This window comes from Colletotrichum higginsianum, chromosome 1 (genome assembly GCF_001672515.1).
Source record: "Colletotrichum higginsianum IMI 349063 chromosome 1, whole genome shotgun sequence".
In the NCBI taxonomy this organism is placed as follows: domain Eukaryota; kingdom Fungi; phylum Ascomycota; class Sordariomycetes; order Glomerellales; family Glomerellaceae; genus Colletotrichum; species Colletotrichum higginsianum.
In genome coordinates this window covers 4,101,567-4,118,425 of record NC_030954.1, presented here as the reverse complement: position 1 = coordinate 4,118,425, position 16,859 = coordinate 4,101,567, and the positions used below count along the sequence as shown (strand labels likewise).

The 16,859-nt window shown below is 55.7% G+C and overlaps 6 protein-coding genes across 6 annotated transcripts; 5 read left to right on the top strand and 1 right to left on the bottom strand.

The window, feature by feature from the left end:
- Positions 1-70: 70 nt before the first annotated feature.
- On the top strand, positions 71-2,450 carry CH63R_01226 (Het domain protein; the record flags this gene model as incomplete). The annotated part of the gene is made up of 4 exons (XM_018296201.1): positions 71-90; positions 174-433; positions 504-952; positions 1,023-2,450. The coding sequence occupies 4 exons, from the start codon at positions 71-73 to the stop codon at positions 2,448-2,450; spliced, it is 2,157 nt and encodes a 718-aa protein (XP_018164563.1).
- An 855-nt stretch (positions 2,451-3,305) lies between these two features.
- On the top strand, positions 3,306-4,595 carry CH63R_01225 (Het domain protein; the record flags this gene model as incomplete). Its single annotated transcript, XM_018296200.1, has 1 exon — positions 3,306-4,595. One exon carries the CDS (start codon positions 3,306-3,308, stop codon positions 4,593-4,595), a length of 1,290 nt encoding a protein of 429 aa, XP_018164562.1.
- Positions 4,596-6,982: 2,387 nt separating this feature from the next.
- CH63R_01224 (uncharacterized protein) lies at positions 6,983-7,483 on the top strand (the record flags this gene model as incomplete). The annotated part of the gene is made up of 1 exon (XM_018296199.1): positions 6,983-7,483. The coding sequence occupies one exon, from the start codon at positions 6,983-6,985 to the stop codon at positions 7,481-7,483; it is 501 nt and encodes a 166-aa protein (XP_018164561.1).
- Positions 7,484-8,484: 1,001 nt separating this feature from the next.
- CH63R_01223 (Ammecr1 family protein) lies at positions 8,485-9,294 on the bottom strand (the record flags this gene model as incomplete). The annotated part of the gene is made up of 1 exon (XM_018296198.1): positions 8,485-9,294. One exon carries the CDS (start codon positions 9,292-9,294, stop codon positions 8,485-8,487), a length of 810 nt encoding a protein of 269 aa, XP_018164560.1.
- A 1,955-nt stretch (positions 9,295-11,249) lies between these two features.
- CH63R_01222 (uncharacterized protein) lies at positions 11,250-11,507 on the top strand (the record flags this gene model as incomplete). The annotated part of the gene is made up of 2 exons (XM_018296197.1): positions 11,250-11,316; positions 11,377-11,507. 2 exons carry the CDS (start codon positions 11,250-11,252, stop codon positions 11,505-11,507), a joined length of 198 nt encoding a protein of 65 aa, XP_018164559.1.
- Positions 11,508-13,948: 2,441 nt separating this feature from the next.
- CH63R_01221 (2-isopropylmalate synthase) lies at positions 13,949-16,357 on the top strand (the record flags this gene model as incomplete). The annotated part of the gene is made up of 9 exons (XM_018296196.1): positions 13,949-13,956; positions 14,052-14,088; positions 14,144-14,208; positions 14,265-14,307; positions 14,406-14,990; positions 15,066-15,090; positions 15,141-15,204; positions 15,260-16,157; positions 16,247-16,357. The coding sequence occupies 9 exons, from the start codon at positions 13,949-13,951 to the stop codon at positions 16,355-16,357; spliced, it is 1,836 nt and encodes a 611-aa protein (XP_018164558.1).
- Between the last annotated feature and the right edge of the window lie 502 nt (positions 16,358-16,859).

Sequence of the window (16,859 nt, the reverse complement as noted above, 5' to 3'; positions counted from 1 at the left end):
GAAATGTCAAAGTTGATGCGAGTTGGTCTTTTCCACTCTCTCTCAAGTCCATGGGCTTGGTTGTTCCCCTATGTCCCATCCCCTCTACAGGTGAGCAGACATTGATCAAACGGCGCTTGTAGTCTCGAGCAACCGAATGCTCAACATCTGGCATAGATCCTCTTCTGGGATAGATCGGTAACACCGGAGACTCTTCTCGAACCTTTTTCTTCCACAGACTTTGAGCACATCGTTACGCTTTGGGGACGGCAGGAGCTTCCGCCGCGCATACAGCTTCCTACACTCGTTCCTCCTAACAAACCCGAAACGGAAGCGGGTGCTCATATCCAAAGGTTGTCAACGTCTTGCAGGTCACGAGTAAAGGCATCGGATGTAGTGGATGACCTTCGCAGAAACCTGTTGTTCCCGTACTTCTTTGAAGAAGGGCAGGAAGGTTTGCTCCGTACCTGATGCACCGTCGGATTGAAAGGTAGAAACTTAATGGCTGACACCGTGCTCTTCAGAGGACTTCTACGAAGTATATGACACCCAAACCAGTCTCTATGAGCAAGGCCATCCCATCGCGGCATGCATGTATGTTGCAAGGTCATGGCTCGATGATTGCAGGAAGAATCACGAAGAATGCTGGCGGCTGCACCATGGCATGCAGCTCAAGTCCCCACGGCGCCTCGTCGACCTGGGCGGATCATACAGAGCGGATTTGGCAACGCTCGAACAAGTGTGTTGCCCACGAGAGATCAGAGTGATCGACGCAAGCGGCCATTGCAAGCCCCAATATCTCGCCGTTAGCTATCGATGGCCGAATAACCCTAGGCAGGATCAGCAGCTCAATCCAGCTACCGAAAACCGGTTTCTGCACGGCTTCTTAACCGCGGATCTCCCACGCACGTTTTGCGACGCTTTCGTAGTAGCGAGAGCGTTGGGTCTAAGGTACGTGTGGATTGACGCCTTGGTAAGTTCATTTCTGCCAGAAAGCCAACTCTGTTTTGATCGTCAAACCTGACATCTTAGGTACTTGTCAGTGCATCATGCAAGGCAGCGAAGGCGACTGGCATACCGAGGCTTCCAAAATGGCGTCGGTTTTCGGTAACGCCATTTTGACTCTTTCCTTCGGCGACGGGGCTGAACTGAAGCGTCTCGGCCATAGGTCGCCAAGAAGTATACCAAGGGCTTCGCAAACGGCGACGCAGTACTGGCTAGACCTCAACAGCCGAGATGAATGGCAAAATTGTTCTCTCGAAGATGCCTCTAAGGCGGCATGTGAGTCCTTCATTACAGGAGGGCAACCATCTGAATTCGACAAGCAAAGCCCGGAGTCCATTTACTTGTGGCTGGAGTCAACTGGGAACTGCCCAACCAGGCCCGAAGGTCAACTTGACCAACGAGGTTGGACTTTCCAAGAGAGACTACTCCCGAGAAGAGTCCTTACTCTCACGGTGAGGGGCATCTTCTGGGATTGCTGCCGGTCTAGCGCATCGGACACTAGGCCGTCTGGGTTACGAGGCGATTATTCGCCGGGCCTCCGGGACTCAGATGAAAGGAAAGTCAAGAAACAGCTGATGGCTGAAAGTCTCGACCTCTCCCTGGAAGCTCGAGCCAACGCTTATCTCACTTGGAGAAGAATTCTCACGGACTACACACGAAGACAGTTCTCATACGCCAGCGATCGGGTTGTGGCTATCGAAGGCGTTGTGCAGTGCCTGAAGGCGGTCTTGCAAGAAGAGTGCTTCCTGGGGCTATGGGAAGGGGACGTCCTTCGTTCCCTCATGTGGTTCTGTGACAAACTTCCAAGGCACATCGTCAAGGGTGCAGATCGCGGCGACCCGATCATCGCCCCATCGTGGTCTTGGGCTTCGGTCTCGACTCCCATTCACTACAAACTATGGCATCCTTTGGAACAGTTTACAACCCGCAACAAGGAGGTGGTGGACCCATGTACACAGCTGCGGCTCATCTGGGCTCGACCGATCGACCCCACCTCCTTTTCCCACTTTGTCGGTGAGATCGTACTTCACGGTCCGCTTGCTTGCGTTCGCCGGGCCCATTTGTCGTGTGAAGGATGCAAGTTGTTAATGGATCCTCGTCCAGGTCAAGGGTGGCCAAGTACAGCAGCCTATGAAGGGATCCATGTGCTACCTATCTTCAAGGAGGGCTCTTCAAGGATTCACAAGGCCGTCTACTGCTTGGTGTTGACCCCTTTGTATCCAATGGAACAACCGCCAGAGTTTCGACGGATTGGGACCTTGGTTATTGATATGTCCTCCAGGCCTTTATGCGTAGATGACCCCGAAAAGTGTCAAGATGAGAGGTGTCATCCCTCCTCTCACCATCCTGACGAGTTTTTCGACACATCACCAACTAACGTGCAGCCGTATATGGTCGTTCGTGAGTTCTCTATTTTTCATAGCCTCCTGACCATCAGAAAACTAAGCGTTATGGCAATGATCTAGGGGGGTTCCGGAGTTGGTTACCCAGAAGACCAAGCAGACCATATTATCTCAGCAACAACCGGCCTCGTTCCCGCACATCAAACATGCGAAAGTGTCAGGGAAAGACACAATTAATACGAATTGTGTGAATTATCCATGCCAAGTGCATAGCTCCTTACAAGAGGGGCCAGGGCATGACGGCCTTGAAGGATTGTTGTTGAGGATTGCGCTGCGCTGTTGGGATAAAGTTGACATATACTGGCTTTGGGCTCTTGCTGGAACTCTGGTAGTGTAACAGACGGTGAGCTTTCTCAATTGATCAAACGTTTCACGATAGCATCTGGAAGTAGCCTTTTCTTCAAACTGTCTGCCTCTGTACGTGCTTCTCTAGGAGATGTTGTCGGTCGTTGACGGCGTTTTACGGGCGCGGACGGTGGAAACCAGCGATGGATTGATGTGCAGTGCAGCCCACTGTGATAGCCAAGGTAAGGTACCTACCGATTGCCGCCTGCGCTGCCAAGGTGAAAAGTCCCTGAGCCAACGGGCTGCGCTGCTACGTCCCAAGAGCACATGAGACGAATAGACGCCCCAGGGCGATACAAGATGCGCCATCGTCTGGCTCATCTCCTGTTTCGAGGTTTCAGGCACCTTGCTGAAACTAAGTAGTGGGGGTTCATTTGGGGGGGACCAAGACAAGACCAGGCTTTCGTCCCATCGCCATGATTCCGGGGCACAAATGTCAATACCATTTAACTTTAGGTCACTCGACCTGCCAGAAAACGCAAGCTTGACCTCGACTGCAAGGAAATATTCATCTCCCGACACTGACCTCTTTTTCTTCGCTGGTCGACTTGGTGGACAAACATTTAAGCAGTAATGGTTTCTTCCTTGTTGCTGCTCACCCTCGCATTCGCGTCGCATTACAGCGTCGCATCAGAGGCCCAAGCGCACTTGCGAGGGGCACCGACTTGCTCCTGGACGCCGCTGGAGGAGAAGTCGTCGCTGTTGGAATGCTCAAGCTGGGAGTTCGCATCATCAGAGAGGAAAGACGAGGGCTCGGCACAAACACGGACGCGACCAAATGGGACGACGACGGAACCCGAACCGACGGGCTGGACTGGGCCCCATGGATGCGCGGGCAGCTACTGCTTATACGCGAACCGCGGCTTCGCGGGCGGACGTGGAATCGTCATCATCTCGACACCGGAGAACGTCGAGAAGGCAAAAGTCTTGGAGCAGACCTTACGGGGCGGTCAGGCTCTCGAAGACGATCCCTCATCGAGCAATCCCTCCTTCCGCATCACAGAGGTCGAGGGCAAAGGTCTGGGCATGATCGCCAACAAGACCCTCGCGCGCGGTGACACCGTCATGCTTAAACCGCCGGTCCTTCTCGCCCACCGCGCCTTCATCGAGCGGGCGCCCCCGGCGGACCGGCACGTCCTCCTGGACTCCGTCGCGGGGTTCCTGCCGCCCGCGACGCGCAGGAGCTTCTTGGGTCAGATGGGCCACTTTGGCGGGCACCGCGTCAGCGACATCATGGCGACCAATTCGTTCCAGATGGACGTCGGCGGCGTCGGCGCCCAGGACGATGGCCATCACTACGGCAACTTCCCCGAGGTGTCGCGGTACAACCACGACTGTCGGCCCAACGTGGCCTTCCGCATCGGGCCGGACCTGCGGCACCGCACGACCGTCGTCCGGCCCGTGAAGCCCGGCGAGGAGCTGACCATCTCGTACCTTGACCCGCTCGGCACCCGCTCCGTGCGGCAGCACCGCGCCAAGCGGGCATGGGGCTTCGAGTGCGGATGCTCGCAGTGCGGGCTGCCCCGGAAGCAGGCGGCGGCGTCGGACGCGCGGCTGTGGGAGATTGAGGAGCTCGAGAGGCGGCTCTCGGACATCGGCGCGACGGTGACGACGGCCTCGGTCGAGCGGTTCCTGAAGCTGCACGCCGAGGAGAGGCTGGAGAGCAAGATGGCCGGGGCCTACACCACCGCGGCGCTGAACTTCAACCTGCTGGGCAGGAACAAGCTGGCGGTCAAGTATGCCAGGTTGGCGGTGGAGGCCGGGACGATCGAGAACGGGCCCGAGGCGGGCGACGTTGAGGCCATGCGGGCGTTGGCGGCGGACCCGAAGAAGCATTTTACCTGGAAGGGGAGGCTCCGGTGATGCGGTTTTTACGGGGAGCTTGAGTTGCCTCGGGATGCCACAGGGCGAATACTCCGGGCCAGAGCGATTTGGATGCCGGCTAATAGAACCAAGGACACGTTTGACGATCACAGATGCGGTATTGGTCACTTATTATTATTTTCCTTCTTCCTCCCTTTTTTGGTGGTAAAAGAAGAGGGGGGGGAAAGGCGTTTTGTGCGCCTTTTCCCAGCTGCTTGAAACGCAATTTCGCATGTGTCGTGGTGACAACCAACCCATGTCGGCGCAGGTCGGGTCCCCGGCCCCCGGCCCCCGTCGCGATAAACTTTTCGGCAAACCCGGGCTGCGGGCCGCCGTTTCTCAAAAGTCGAAGGCCGCGTAGCAGTCGGGGGGGCCGGTGGTACTTTTGTTCAACATGACACAGGAGACTGAGAACGTTTTGGCCCAAGATCGGCCCCGTGATGCACGCATCCAGCCTAGGCGACGGGGCCCTCGCGGTCTCGTAAAACTCCAGCCCCTAGGGCTCGCCGGCAGGGTCCCAAGGAAGAACCCATGCGGGATTCTCCTGCAATTTGGGAGCCCGGGCCAGACAGAAGCGCGGGCGCGAGTTCTGGAAGCCTTCGTGATCGCCAGCCTAAAGCGGAAGCGCGCGTTCCTGACGATCAGTTATTTCGAGGACTCGGCTCCGCTAAAAAGTCCCCATACGGCACTTGGGTTCGACGACGGATTTCGGCGCCGGCACGCTCGGTGAGCTCGGTGAAGGAATGGTTCGCTGAAAAGCATGACTCGCCCGCGGTGCCGTATTGTCGCATGCCGGGGGGGGATCTAGAGCAGCTTCGCGACCAGCATTGTGCAACAGGTTGAACGGTCTGATGTGACGGAGACGGCGAGGTAGGCGCCCGTCTCCAGGTCGGGTGCAACGCTGTCAATCCGCGATGGTCCATGGAAGGATTTCAGCGGCATTGACACCGGAATCGCTGTCGTGGTGCTGCCGTGGTATCGTGTTGTCTCGGTGTCTCCCACCAACTCTGGACGGACCGAGATCAGAGACATGCGAGCTAGTCTCAGGAACCAGGGGGTTTTCAAGCTGTGGCAGCCACCAAGAGGGGGGGGGGCGTGGACGTCCTTCTGATGAAATAACTGACGGTTGCAAAACAACAGGTTGGGCGCGAGTTGGCGGAGCGGGTGGGGGTATCGGCCGGAGAACCCACTCCGGAGCATCGACCAATGGCGGCCGCGAGAAGGACCGGCCGGGCTTGTCGCCCACCAGCCCCCGTGTTAGCCAGTGAGTGACGTCGAGGTGATGGTGTTTTTTTTTATACCATGAATTCTTCCTCTTCCTCTGCCGATGAGGTTAATCTTTCTCCCGGCATCACCAACTGTCCGCTAGCCCAGCCTACTCTACTCCAATTCGAGAGGGAGATCGGCTCGCGGGTGCCTGGTGAGTGTGGCATCCCCAACTGGGCCCGGCCACATGAGAGGGAGAATGGCCTTGCTCTGTCGATTCAGACAACAACACACGTCCCTCTGAAGCACTGTCTACCTCTGCTTTGACGGGGCGGCTCAGTACCGGGATGCAGCCTGTCGCACAGAGTCGAATGACCTCCCTGCGCCGTGAATTCGATAGATTAATAAAAACAGCGCATCAAAGTATAGTGTCGATGGTCCCGAATGAGGTGGGACCAAGGGGGGGGCGGGCTCAAAGGGAAAAGACAGCCCTGTCAATCAATGTCGACTTTGAGTCTTCACAGCAGCTCGAGCAAGCGTCAACGCCCTCCAACACCGGGATGCAGGTGGCTTCGGCGCGTCCTGAGACCTACCAAGTCGCCAGCTGCATAGTTGAGCCGGCCTGAGTCCAAGATCTACAATACCTTGCAACCGAGGGATGGCTTCGTCCAAGAATCCTCCAGTTGTGCCCACCCACACTCTTCCAGAACCGCCGCCCCCAACCACTCAACTCGCCGATGATGGGGATGGGGGGGCTCAGATCACTCGTTCTTCTTGGCATCCATACCCCTGCTTGTCGCATCCATACTACTTGCCGTGCAGTCATGACTTGCAGGCAGGACCCCTCCGCAGGCGCCATCATTCCTCGCCAGGGATGCTGGGAAAGATTCTTGGCAACTCGATTCAATGAGCAAGGCGGTAGTTGTTCTCAACGGCTATGCTCTGGGATGTATTGTCGTCATTTGATTGTCACTAAGCTCGCGGCATTTATCATCAACCCCCCCCTTCTTCCCTTCTTCTCTTCCCGTCTCGTTCGCCAGAGAGCGCGAGCTGTCATCCGAACCTGCGTCTGCCCTCGGGAGCCAACCCTCCTCACCCAACGCCGTCGTCTGCAGTCACCATATCAACCACTACTACAAGTCTAGGGCGCGCTTACACACACACACACCACATCACAAACAATGGCGCCAGTAATACCAATCTCCGGCGCCGGCTCCGGTCTCACCCCGACAAGGACCCTTACGCAGCCCCTCCGCGCCCTCCTCGCCCGCCAGGTCGTCACAACAGTCACGGCGACCCCCGAGACCACGGAGGAGAGCGCGTCCAACGAGCTCAGCGGCGGCGCCATTGCAGGCATCGTCATCGGCTCCATCGCCGGCTTTCTCCTGCTCCTCTGGATCGTCAAGTCCTGCGGCATGTGGAGCCGCCCCAAAGACTGGTCCGAGAAGGACCACCCCTACGACCGCCGGCACCGCGGCAGGTCGCCCGGCGCCCGCCACCGGAGGCGCCACCAGCACCGCTACCATCACGAGACGTCGCGCTCGAAGCACCGTCGCCCGTCGTACGAAATCGACGAGGTCCGCTACTCCCAGCCTGTCGCGTACGAGACGAGGCGGCCGAGCGCCTCGCCGTTGCCGCCCGCCAACGTCTACCGGAGCAGTCGGAGCAGGACGAGGTATTAGTCTGGCGGTGTTGTTGCGTACGGGGGAGGGAATGCACAGGAGGAGGTTTACGCTGGAAACGCATGTCGCCAGCCAGCTATTTGTACGACATCCTCGGGGATCCCGAAGGTGTCTTTTGTCCATGAAAAAAAGGCTTGCATGGGACATTCTCACGATTACGAAGTAACGATTTTGTTTTTGTTTTTTTGCCAAGAAACGCTTGCACAGTTAAAAGACGTTCTGCAAGTCGGCCTGGCCAAGTAGGCAATACATTATTACCTACCCAATCATTCACTCAATGTCCGTGTCTTTGTCCAAACACTCGGTAAAGTATTTCTTCACAGACGGGTGCCGAACAGCATCGCCAGGGGATGCTGCGGTGGACTTGTTTAGGGTCACGCAGGTCTCCATCTTGTTACTGCTCCGGCGCACATTTGACACTTGCGATGAAGATTTTTGGTTCTGCTCGAGGGGCCCTTGGAATGACATTGGAGAGTTTCGTCACAGGAAACATTTGCCTACATTAGAGTGTGTTGTGACGGACATATCGCCGATGTGCTCTTCTGTTCCACGTTCTGGCCAACCGTCTGTCGTCTGCCGTTTCTTCATGGCCCGATTGTGTGATTGAAATGATTAAAGCGCGGAGTGACGTTGGTGGCATTTGAATGAACAAACTGGTCAGACTTCGCCCGGTCCCAGAACAAACCAACTCTTGAACGGTAAGAGGAGATGAGCGCTCCGTATGGCACATCGGTCCTCCGCTACCGGAAGAGCTTGCCTCTCAACTTTCCCCGGCAGCACGGGCAATGACCATGAACCGCGGCTGTGTTGGAGTTGTGATGAAGCTGTATTGACGCACCAAGGCTATATTCTGTCTATGCCAAGGAGACCAGAGTCTTCTACGCTCGTGTAGCCTGTCATCCGACCCACGACGCCCAAAAAGCATGTCCCAAAGCCCTTGCAAATCCAACGCCAATACTGATCTTTCATAAAAGGCACGCAAGCACCGGCATGACATGCCCTCAGCCAGACTTTGACTTGTTGTTCTTGACCCAGTCTGCCCACTTCTTGTACTCACCGTACTCCAACGAATCCTTCTTGCCCTGGTAGCGCACAACCTTGAGCTCAACGTCGCGCCACTTGCTCTTGCTGCCCATCCAACCGGCCTTGCGCATCAGGCTTATGAGCGTCTCCTCCTTGGTCCACTCCTGCTCGACGGCGACGTCGGGGAGGTATGTGGCGCCATACCGCTTGCCGTGGTGGGTGAAGCTGATACGCAGGCCGTGCACGCCGAGGGTCCAGTCCATGGCGTCGTCGGCCTCCTCAAAGTCGGTAAGCAGCGTCACGGCCACCTCGAGCGAGGGCAGCTCCGACGCCTCGACGGGCGGAAATCGCATGTCGTGCAGCGCCGACGTGAGGGCGTAGCTCGACAGGCCGTCCTCGAGGTCCTGCGCCTCAAAGGTGCCGATGCAACCCCGCAGCGAGCGGTGGCCCGAGCTTGGTGAGATGGTGTTCCATGTGACGAAGAGCGGGGATTCGGTGATGGGTCCATCGTCGTCGTCGTCGCCGGAAAGGGAGTCGGTCGACGTCGCGGGGGTCTCGGCTGCCAGCGAGAAGCTGGAACCGGAGGAGGCGGATGCCGAGTCACTCGCGGGGTCGGCGAGGCGCTGCAGGGCAGGGAGGAGCTTCTTGCCGCCGTCCCTGCCGTCACCGAGCGTCTTTACGTATTCGGGCCATGATCGCTGAATCTCCTTGAGGGCGAGACCCGGACGCTTCTCCAGGTGCGAAGCCAGAGCCTCGAAGCAGTAAAGGCAGTGTTCTACAGAAGCCATCGGCTCGTTTCAAATGAGGAGCACACGGGAAGAGAAGCGGTGGCGAAGTGGCGTGTCTGGAATGAGTGGATGGGTAGAGCTTCAGAGCGTTCCGTAGTGTCAGTTGATCGGGCTGGCAACGCGGACGAAACGGAAATGGGCGAAGTGACAAACGTCGGGAGGTTGGAGTAGGTAAGGTAAGGTGAGATAGAAGGAATTAGGCGGGAGAAGATCTCCGTCCTAAAGGAAGGGAAGGTGATGTAAGGTACTTACCTACCAGGTAGCAGCAGCAGCAGCAGCAGCAGCAGCTCTGGCTTACACAGGGAGGGGCGGGCTGCTACCAAAATACGGGGGGATCGGCCAATCAACCCCACTTCAGATAACGGACCCCGCGATTTGGGCACTGGGTATTTGTGCAGCTGGCAGTTGGGTTGTGCTGTGCTAGGTATCCGGGGACGAACAAACTGTATAAATGCCGTTGTGGCTGGAGCAGCACGTTTGGTGGCTGATGCATAACTTAGGCTTGCTGAATCATCTTCAAGCGCAACCAGAATGAAGTCACGTTGGACAGCACGTGGCTTGAAGGCTGAGTGAAAGCTAAAAATACACGCGGTTCGCCCAAACGATTTTCCTGTGTCAGCTCCTTCTTGACGTCGTTGCTGCAAGGATTGACCAGTTTCGAAACACCTCCTGAACGGGAGTGACACTGGTCCGAACGCCCTTCATCCCATCATCCAGTGTCGAGGAGTGAGAGGCGGCGCCTGGAACCGGTCTGTTCTGGGAGAAAAACCCGGACACCCTCATCCCACGTATTCCACAGCTCCTCAACGCCCCCGACCCAAGCTAAGCTTCACATTAAGGTACACAGGGGTGAAGACTTGGCATTGCGCGCCAAACAGGACCCGGGGATCAGGCGTCGTCTTAAAACCCCGCCTCCCCCTGCCGGCTCGACTTTGCTACCGGAACTTGCTGAAAGCGAACGTCTGCTTGTGTGATCTTCGCTCGCCCGAACCTTGGGTGACAGGGGTTGTCGAGAAATTTGGCGGAGGATGAGCTTCTTTCTCTGCGATATGGCACTCGCCTTTGGGCTAGTGGGCCGTTGATACAGAGTGCTACGCGGCTTCGTTGTCACAGCCCAGTTTCAGACGCCCACCTCGCCCTCTGGAGCCCTCATTCTCCTGCGATCAACCTCTCTCAGACGCTGATCCCCAACCCACCTCCCTGGCATGGATTTAGGGCGTGCAAGCGGCTCCAGACAAGGAGGCGGGATGAGATGGACCTGGGGAAGGGCCAGAGGAAAAGAATGGAAGGGGGCGGGGGCCAGTCCTGGGTCCTTGGACCATGGTTCTCTCAACTTCGTGATCAAATGTCTTGGCGCGGCTCCTGTTAGTGCGGATGACACACCGGGACGTCCCTTGCTTTCCTTCTTCGACTCATTGGACATTTTGACTGTTTGGGTCTGTTTTCGGCTGCCTCTTGTTCTCCCCGAGGGTGGGTGGCAAGGCAGTCGAGGCTGCGGCTACGCGATGGGCCAGGGATGGAACCGGGCATGAGGAAGCCCGGACGGCTGGTCTCAACTTCTGGCGCGGGAGAGGCGGATTGATCGTTGGCTCCCATGCAAAGCTTTGGATGGCAGCTCTGTGAGTGGCCAGGGAGAACCGTGCGTTGCCATGTCGAGACTCCCTCCCTCATAGCGTATCGGTATGATGTATGATATTGATGGTGATACTTGGCGCAGAAAACTGGCCGGCACCCACCCCCCTTCCCGGGGTGCTTGCGTAGACCGTCGATGACATACAAATAGGTGCGTCTCTTCCCCGTTGTTCTGTTTCCTTCTTGTTTACACTACTCAAGCCAAAACTCTCTAACCGTACTTGATCTTTTCCCATCAACTTTTCTTCTTGTATAACATATCTGCTTGTCGCCGGCCGACCACTCGTTCGAATTTCAGAGACCAAAGATTCACCGCTATCAACATGAAGTACTCCGTTTTCACTCTCTTCGCCGTCGCTGCCGCCTTCGTTGCTGCCGCTCCCACCAACAGTACGTTATCTTTCACAAGTCGGACTCGGGAATGGGGCGTATACTAACATCTCCCAACAGTGGCAGCCAAACGTCAGGCTCCCCCAAGCACAGTCCCCGTCAACGAGGCCGCCATGACTGACGCCAACGGCAACATCGTCCCCTTCAACACCGCCGGCGTCTACCAGGCCAACAAGGAGGCTGGACTTTAAAAAACAGGCCTCAACGCTCGACTTAAAGAAAGAAAGAGGAGGGCACGATTGGAGAGTTCGACATACGAGCTGCAACTACAATACGCAGTGCTATAAAATCACGCCCTCAAACTCATAATTGGGCGGCAGTATCAGGGATCCGGGAGACTACAAGGCGATTTTAGGCATGCACCATGGCAAATCAATCAAACCGATTTGGCTTCACTATGATTCGGGACCGGAATCAACGGGTTTGGGTGACACTCTCTTCCCTCGCCAACTGTGGCAGATAATTCTGAATATACCTTGGCAGACAGTCAGCACACATTCAGTTGCTTGGCCGTCTGTCCTTTTCTTTCTTCTATCGTTCCCTCTTGCACGGCATTCACAGTTCATCACGTAAGCGTGTGCGGCAAAGCGCATTGGGCATGATGTCTATCAATCAATGCGGCCCTGCCGAGCTGCCATTCACCCGTCAAACTGACTCGACGAGGCAGACAGACAGACGAACGGCCTTCGAACTCTGTTCAAAAGAGGGTGTGGTCGACTGATTGTTGCTATTTTTCCAGCGGTTAGTAGGGGAGAAAAGTGTGTAAGCTTAAACAAGCAATCCACTCCGCTCCCCGGTTGGCGGACGGCAGGGGTCGCCTTGAGAAGCACGAGCACAAGACGCTTCAGACGGATGGGGCACGATGGCGAACCGGCGTCGGCTGTCCGTCTAGTCACTCAGCCACGCTTCAGCTTGCGAAGCCAGTCCCAAGACCTCTTTGCAACATACTAGCTCCGCTGGCATGTTATAGATGCGGCATGAAAGACCGGGTCTCCGGCAACGCGGCTGTCTGTTCGCGGATATGCCGGATTTGAATCTCCCATCGCCAATGTTGTTGACACGCTGCAATGATGGAACTTCCAGTTCGAACAACCAGGCTGCAAGTCTACCCTGCCTATATGACCTGCTCTGTTGGTTAGGTCTTCTTGCACGCAGAAGAAGCCATATCTTTCTCGTTCGAAGCGTTCCATTCCGCCAATATGCAATCCCATATGGGCCATAACAATTGATGAGTTGATACGAGTGGAGGCTCAATAGAGTTTGAATCTGATGTTTCGTTCGCGTTCGGTCGAGACTCACACGACCATGGATGCTGCTTTCCAGTCGTCTGGATCGTGGGCAAACTCTGGACGAATTGGTCGATAGTAATCGATCCGACGAAAGGCAGATGGCGGTAAAAGTGCTCATGTCAACAACGATCTGTCATTTGAAATCGACACAGGGCACGGATAATGCGGATCAGTACCAGATCAGAACATCCAACCCACGTAATCATGCCTTTAGTGAGAGTCTGCACAACTGAACAAGGAGCAATAATCGCTATGCAGAGAGCTTCTACCTGTCTGTTTACTGTCGTTTAAACCATAAGGTGGATGAAACATGCAACAGTTCTTAGGTAAGAGGCCCCCATGGGAAGACACAACGAGACCAAAAAGAAGCGCTCATTCCAGGCCATCACTCCGCGAACAAGATCAACCATCGCATGACAGGTCGAAATTTGCGTCAGGTTTTCTGCGGACAGGCTTGCTAGGTAGTTGAGCCATGGCAGACTTTCATTTGATCAGCACTTCCAAAGCGCCGCAGAATCTTGGAAGCCACATTTGAAAATGAAGATAATGAAATCCGAAGGAAGTTCAGCACGGCCCGGTGAGTCCAAGTCTCTTCAGTCTCTGCCTTAGGCTTCTCAGCACTCACGAGTGGAGCGTCCACAATCAATTTGACCGGATCTGAACGGATCTTCCCGGTATCATTATTCTGACACGAGCCTTATCTCCTTCAGTTGTTTCTATGGTACTATTGACGTATACCCGATGAGTCTGACGGAAAAGATACGATGCCGCAAGCAGATCGGGATGATGAGAAGCAATTATCGGAGTCATTTCGGATAGTATCGGCTCATGGCGAACGGTCAGCAAGGGGCATGCACGTGTGTGGGGTAAGGACTTGGGGAAAGGGCGCGCCTCATGCGGTTTGCGACCCCGCAGGCTCCGCAGTGACAGTGCAAGTGCCTTACGTAAAGCCAGTAAAGCAGTCCGCGTTCGGAGCTTGGAAAATTTCAGTGGAACCATCCACGAATGAGGCGCGGGCAATTAATTACTTGTCCTACGAGGGAGGGTTGCGATTGAATCATTCGCAGGCTGCCCCTCCAACCTTCCAACCTCCAGGCCACCACCCCGCTTCTGTGACTCAAACTTTTTGATCACTCTCCCTCCGACAATACGGCCCGCTGCAGCTGAGTATTTCAATCCTCAATTCCTGCTCTACATCTGCATCATCTTCGGTGGTGCTCTCTTTTGGCATTGGAAAAGCAATTCGCCCTCGCCGTCCTCGCCTCCTTCCCGTCCTCAGACGCGAAATACATCTCGCACCAATTGACCCGTTCGCAAACGTCGGTCGACGTCCTACTGCCAAGATGACGTTGTAAGTTACTTGGCTTGTCAAGAGAACGCTGTTCAGTTTGATTGGGCGTTTGTATGGTCAAGTATTGGGTTAACCATCTCGGTCCTGCTCTGTAGCCTGAAGGACCCGTCGAAGAAGTACAAGGCGTTCAAGGTGAGTCTCATGTCTTCTATGCTCTCAGCTTTTGATCTTCAACTAACTTGCCTAGCCGCCGCATTTGCCGAACCGACAGTGGCCCGACAAGGTCATTGAGAAGGCTCCCCGTTGGCTGTCGTATGTTCGACCGATCTACATTTTGAGCGTATAAGGCGTTGCTAACTTCCTTGAAGCTCTTGCCTCCGCGATGGCAACCAGAGTCTGCCCGATCCAATGGTACGTTTCCTCATGTCCGCGGACAATTATTGGACTTCTTGCTCGAGCTATCATACCTGCCTGCATTCGGGGACTGACATAGACTGGTCAACAAACAGAGCGGCGACGAGAAGTGGCGCTACTTTAAGATGCTTTGCGACCTCGGCTACAAGGAGATTGAGGTCTCTTTCCCCTCTGCGTCCCAGACCGACTTCGACTTCACCCGCCGCCTGATCGAAACCCCGGGAGCCGTGCCGGATGACGTATTCCTCCAGGTCCTTTCGCCCTGCCGCCCCGATCTCATCCGAAGGACGGTAGATTCGGTCCGCGGTGCGAAAAACGCCATCATCCACATCTATCTCGCCACGAGCGAGTGCTTCCGGCAGGTCGTCTTCGGCTACACGGAAGAGCAGACCCTGGAGCTCGCCGTGGAATGCACCAAGCTCGTCAGGTCCCTGACCAAGGACGACCCTGAAGCTTCAGAAACCCGATGGCAGTTCGAATTCTCGCCCGAGTGCTTCTCCGACACAGATCCCGAGTATGCCCTAAGGGTATGCCGCGCGGTGAAAGCTGCTTGGGGCCCTAATGGAAAGACCGGCGATCAAATCATCCTCAACTTGCCCGCCACGGTCGAGCTGTCGACACCCAATGTGTATGCCGACTTGGTCGAACACTTTTGCAACAACATCGGAGACAGAGAGGACGTGTGTGTGTCTCTGGCAAGTCATACCCTTCCCCTGTCATGTTTATATCACATCCGTGCTAACGATTTTTGACAGCACCCTCACAACGACCGTGGAACTAGTTAGTGTATTCGACTCTGGTGCCGTGGTGCGGCCACTGACGTGTCACAGGTATTGCAGCTGCAGAACTGAGCCAGATGGCGGGAGCTGACCGTGTAGAGGGCTGTCTGTTCGGGTTCGTATAATATCCTGTCGTTGCGGTCCATGAGACACTGCTAAGACTTTTACAGCAACGGAGAGAGAACCGGTAATGTTGATCTCGTCACCTTGGCTCTGAACCTTTACACACAAGGTGTGAGCCCAGAAATCGATTTCTCCGACTTGAACTCGGTCATCGACATGGTCGAATCATGCACCAAAATTCCCGTCCACCAGCGTGCTCCCTACGGCGGTAGCCTCGTCTGTGCAGCCTTCTCGGGCAGCCATCAAGATGCAATCAAGAAAGGATTCCAGAACCGCCAGAACAAAGGCTTGTCCAGCGAGGATCCATGGAACGGAATGCCGTACCTGCCACTTGATCCTCAGGATATCGGTCGCAATTACGAGGCCATCATTCGCGTCAACTCGCAGTCTGGAAAGGGAGGAACCGCATTCATTCTGCAGGCGAAGCTGCAGCTCGATCTCCCCCGCGGCCTCCAGGTTGCCTTCTCCAAAGTTGTCCAGCGCCGCACCGAAGAGCTTGGACGCGAGATGCTTGCCAATGAGATTACCGATCTCTTCGAGACGACTTACTTCCTCCGCGAAAACCCTCACTTTACCCTCGTGGACTACAGCATCACCCCCGATCGCTCACGGTCTCCTGTTCCCGCAGCCGCAGGCAAAACCCAGGACACGAAGGACCTGATCCGTATCTTTGACGGCGTGGTCCTTGCGGAAGGCAAAGAGTTCAAATTGCGTGGCCGAGGAAACGGACCCATCTCCAGCATGGTGGCCGCGCTCAAGCAAATCGGCATTGACCTCGATGTTCACGACTACAAGGAGCACGCCATCGGCGAGGGCCGAGGTGTGAAAGCTGCCGCGTATATTGAATGCAAGCCTACAGGCAGCAAGCAGACGATCTGGGGCGTTGGCATTCACGAGGACGTGGTACAGAGCTCGCTCATCGCCCTGCTGAGCGCGGCGAGTAATGTAAGTCTCATTCGCACAAGCGGCACGAGTATGAAGGGCATTATTGAGCAAGAACTCGATGGCTAACAACGACGCTTCTTCCCCACCAGTTCGTCACGAGCCGACCCAACAGCCCTATCCTGAAGCCCGCCGAATCCGCTCCTCCTCAGGAGACGCCCAGTCTCGTTTCCGTTCTGGAAGAGAAGGCCAACGGTATGTAGGAGAAGAGGACGAAAAGTTCAGGCAGAGCATTGTTTCATCAGTTTCAAAAAGTACTTTTACGTAGCATCGTCGCAGACGGACGGGCATGAACAGGGGCATCTTTTCCATCTTGGGGAGTAAGGACAATAAAATCCATGAACATTTTGCTTATTGATTTACATGGCAATTTCGAGAAGGGGTCCCACTACCGTCACCGACTGTGCCATCAGTTTTGACCTTCCTGGGTCAGCATCTCTCGATGCCTTCGCTAGCCATCAACGTCTGAGTGACGGACGGATCCTTTGCCGTCCGAACACCCGAGCCCGGGACTGTAGCTCGTTCACAGCCTCGGAGGAGCGCCTGAGCCGCGTTAAACGTCATGTCAAGCCGGATGACTGCGGGCGGTTCCTTTCGTTTCCGAATATGCTCTCCGGTTGACCGACGGCATCAGATCGAGTCGCAGGACGTGAGCGCTACTCTTCGAGGCCGGGGCAGATGGGTGCCTTGTATTTAGGCGTGTCG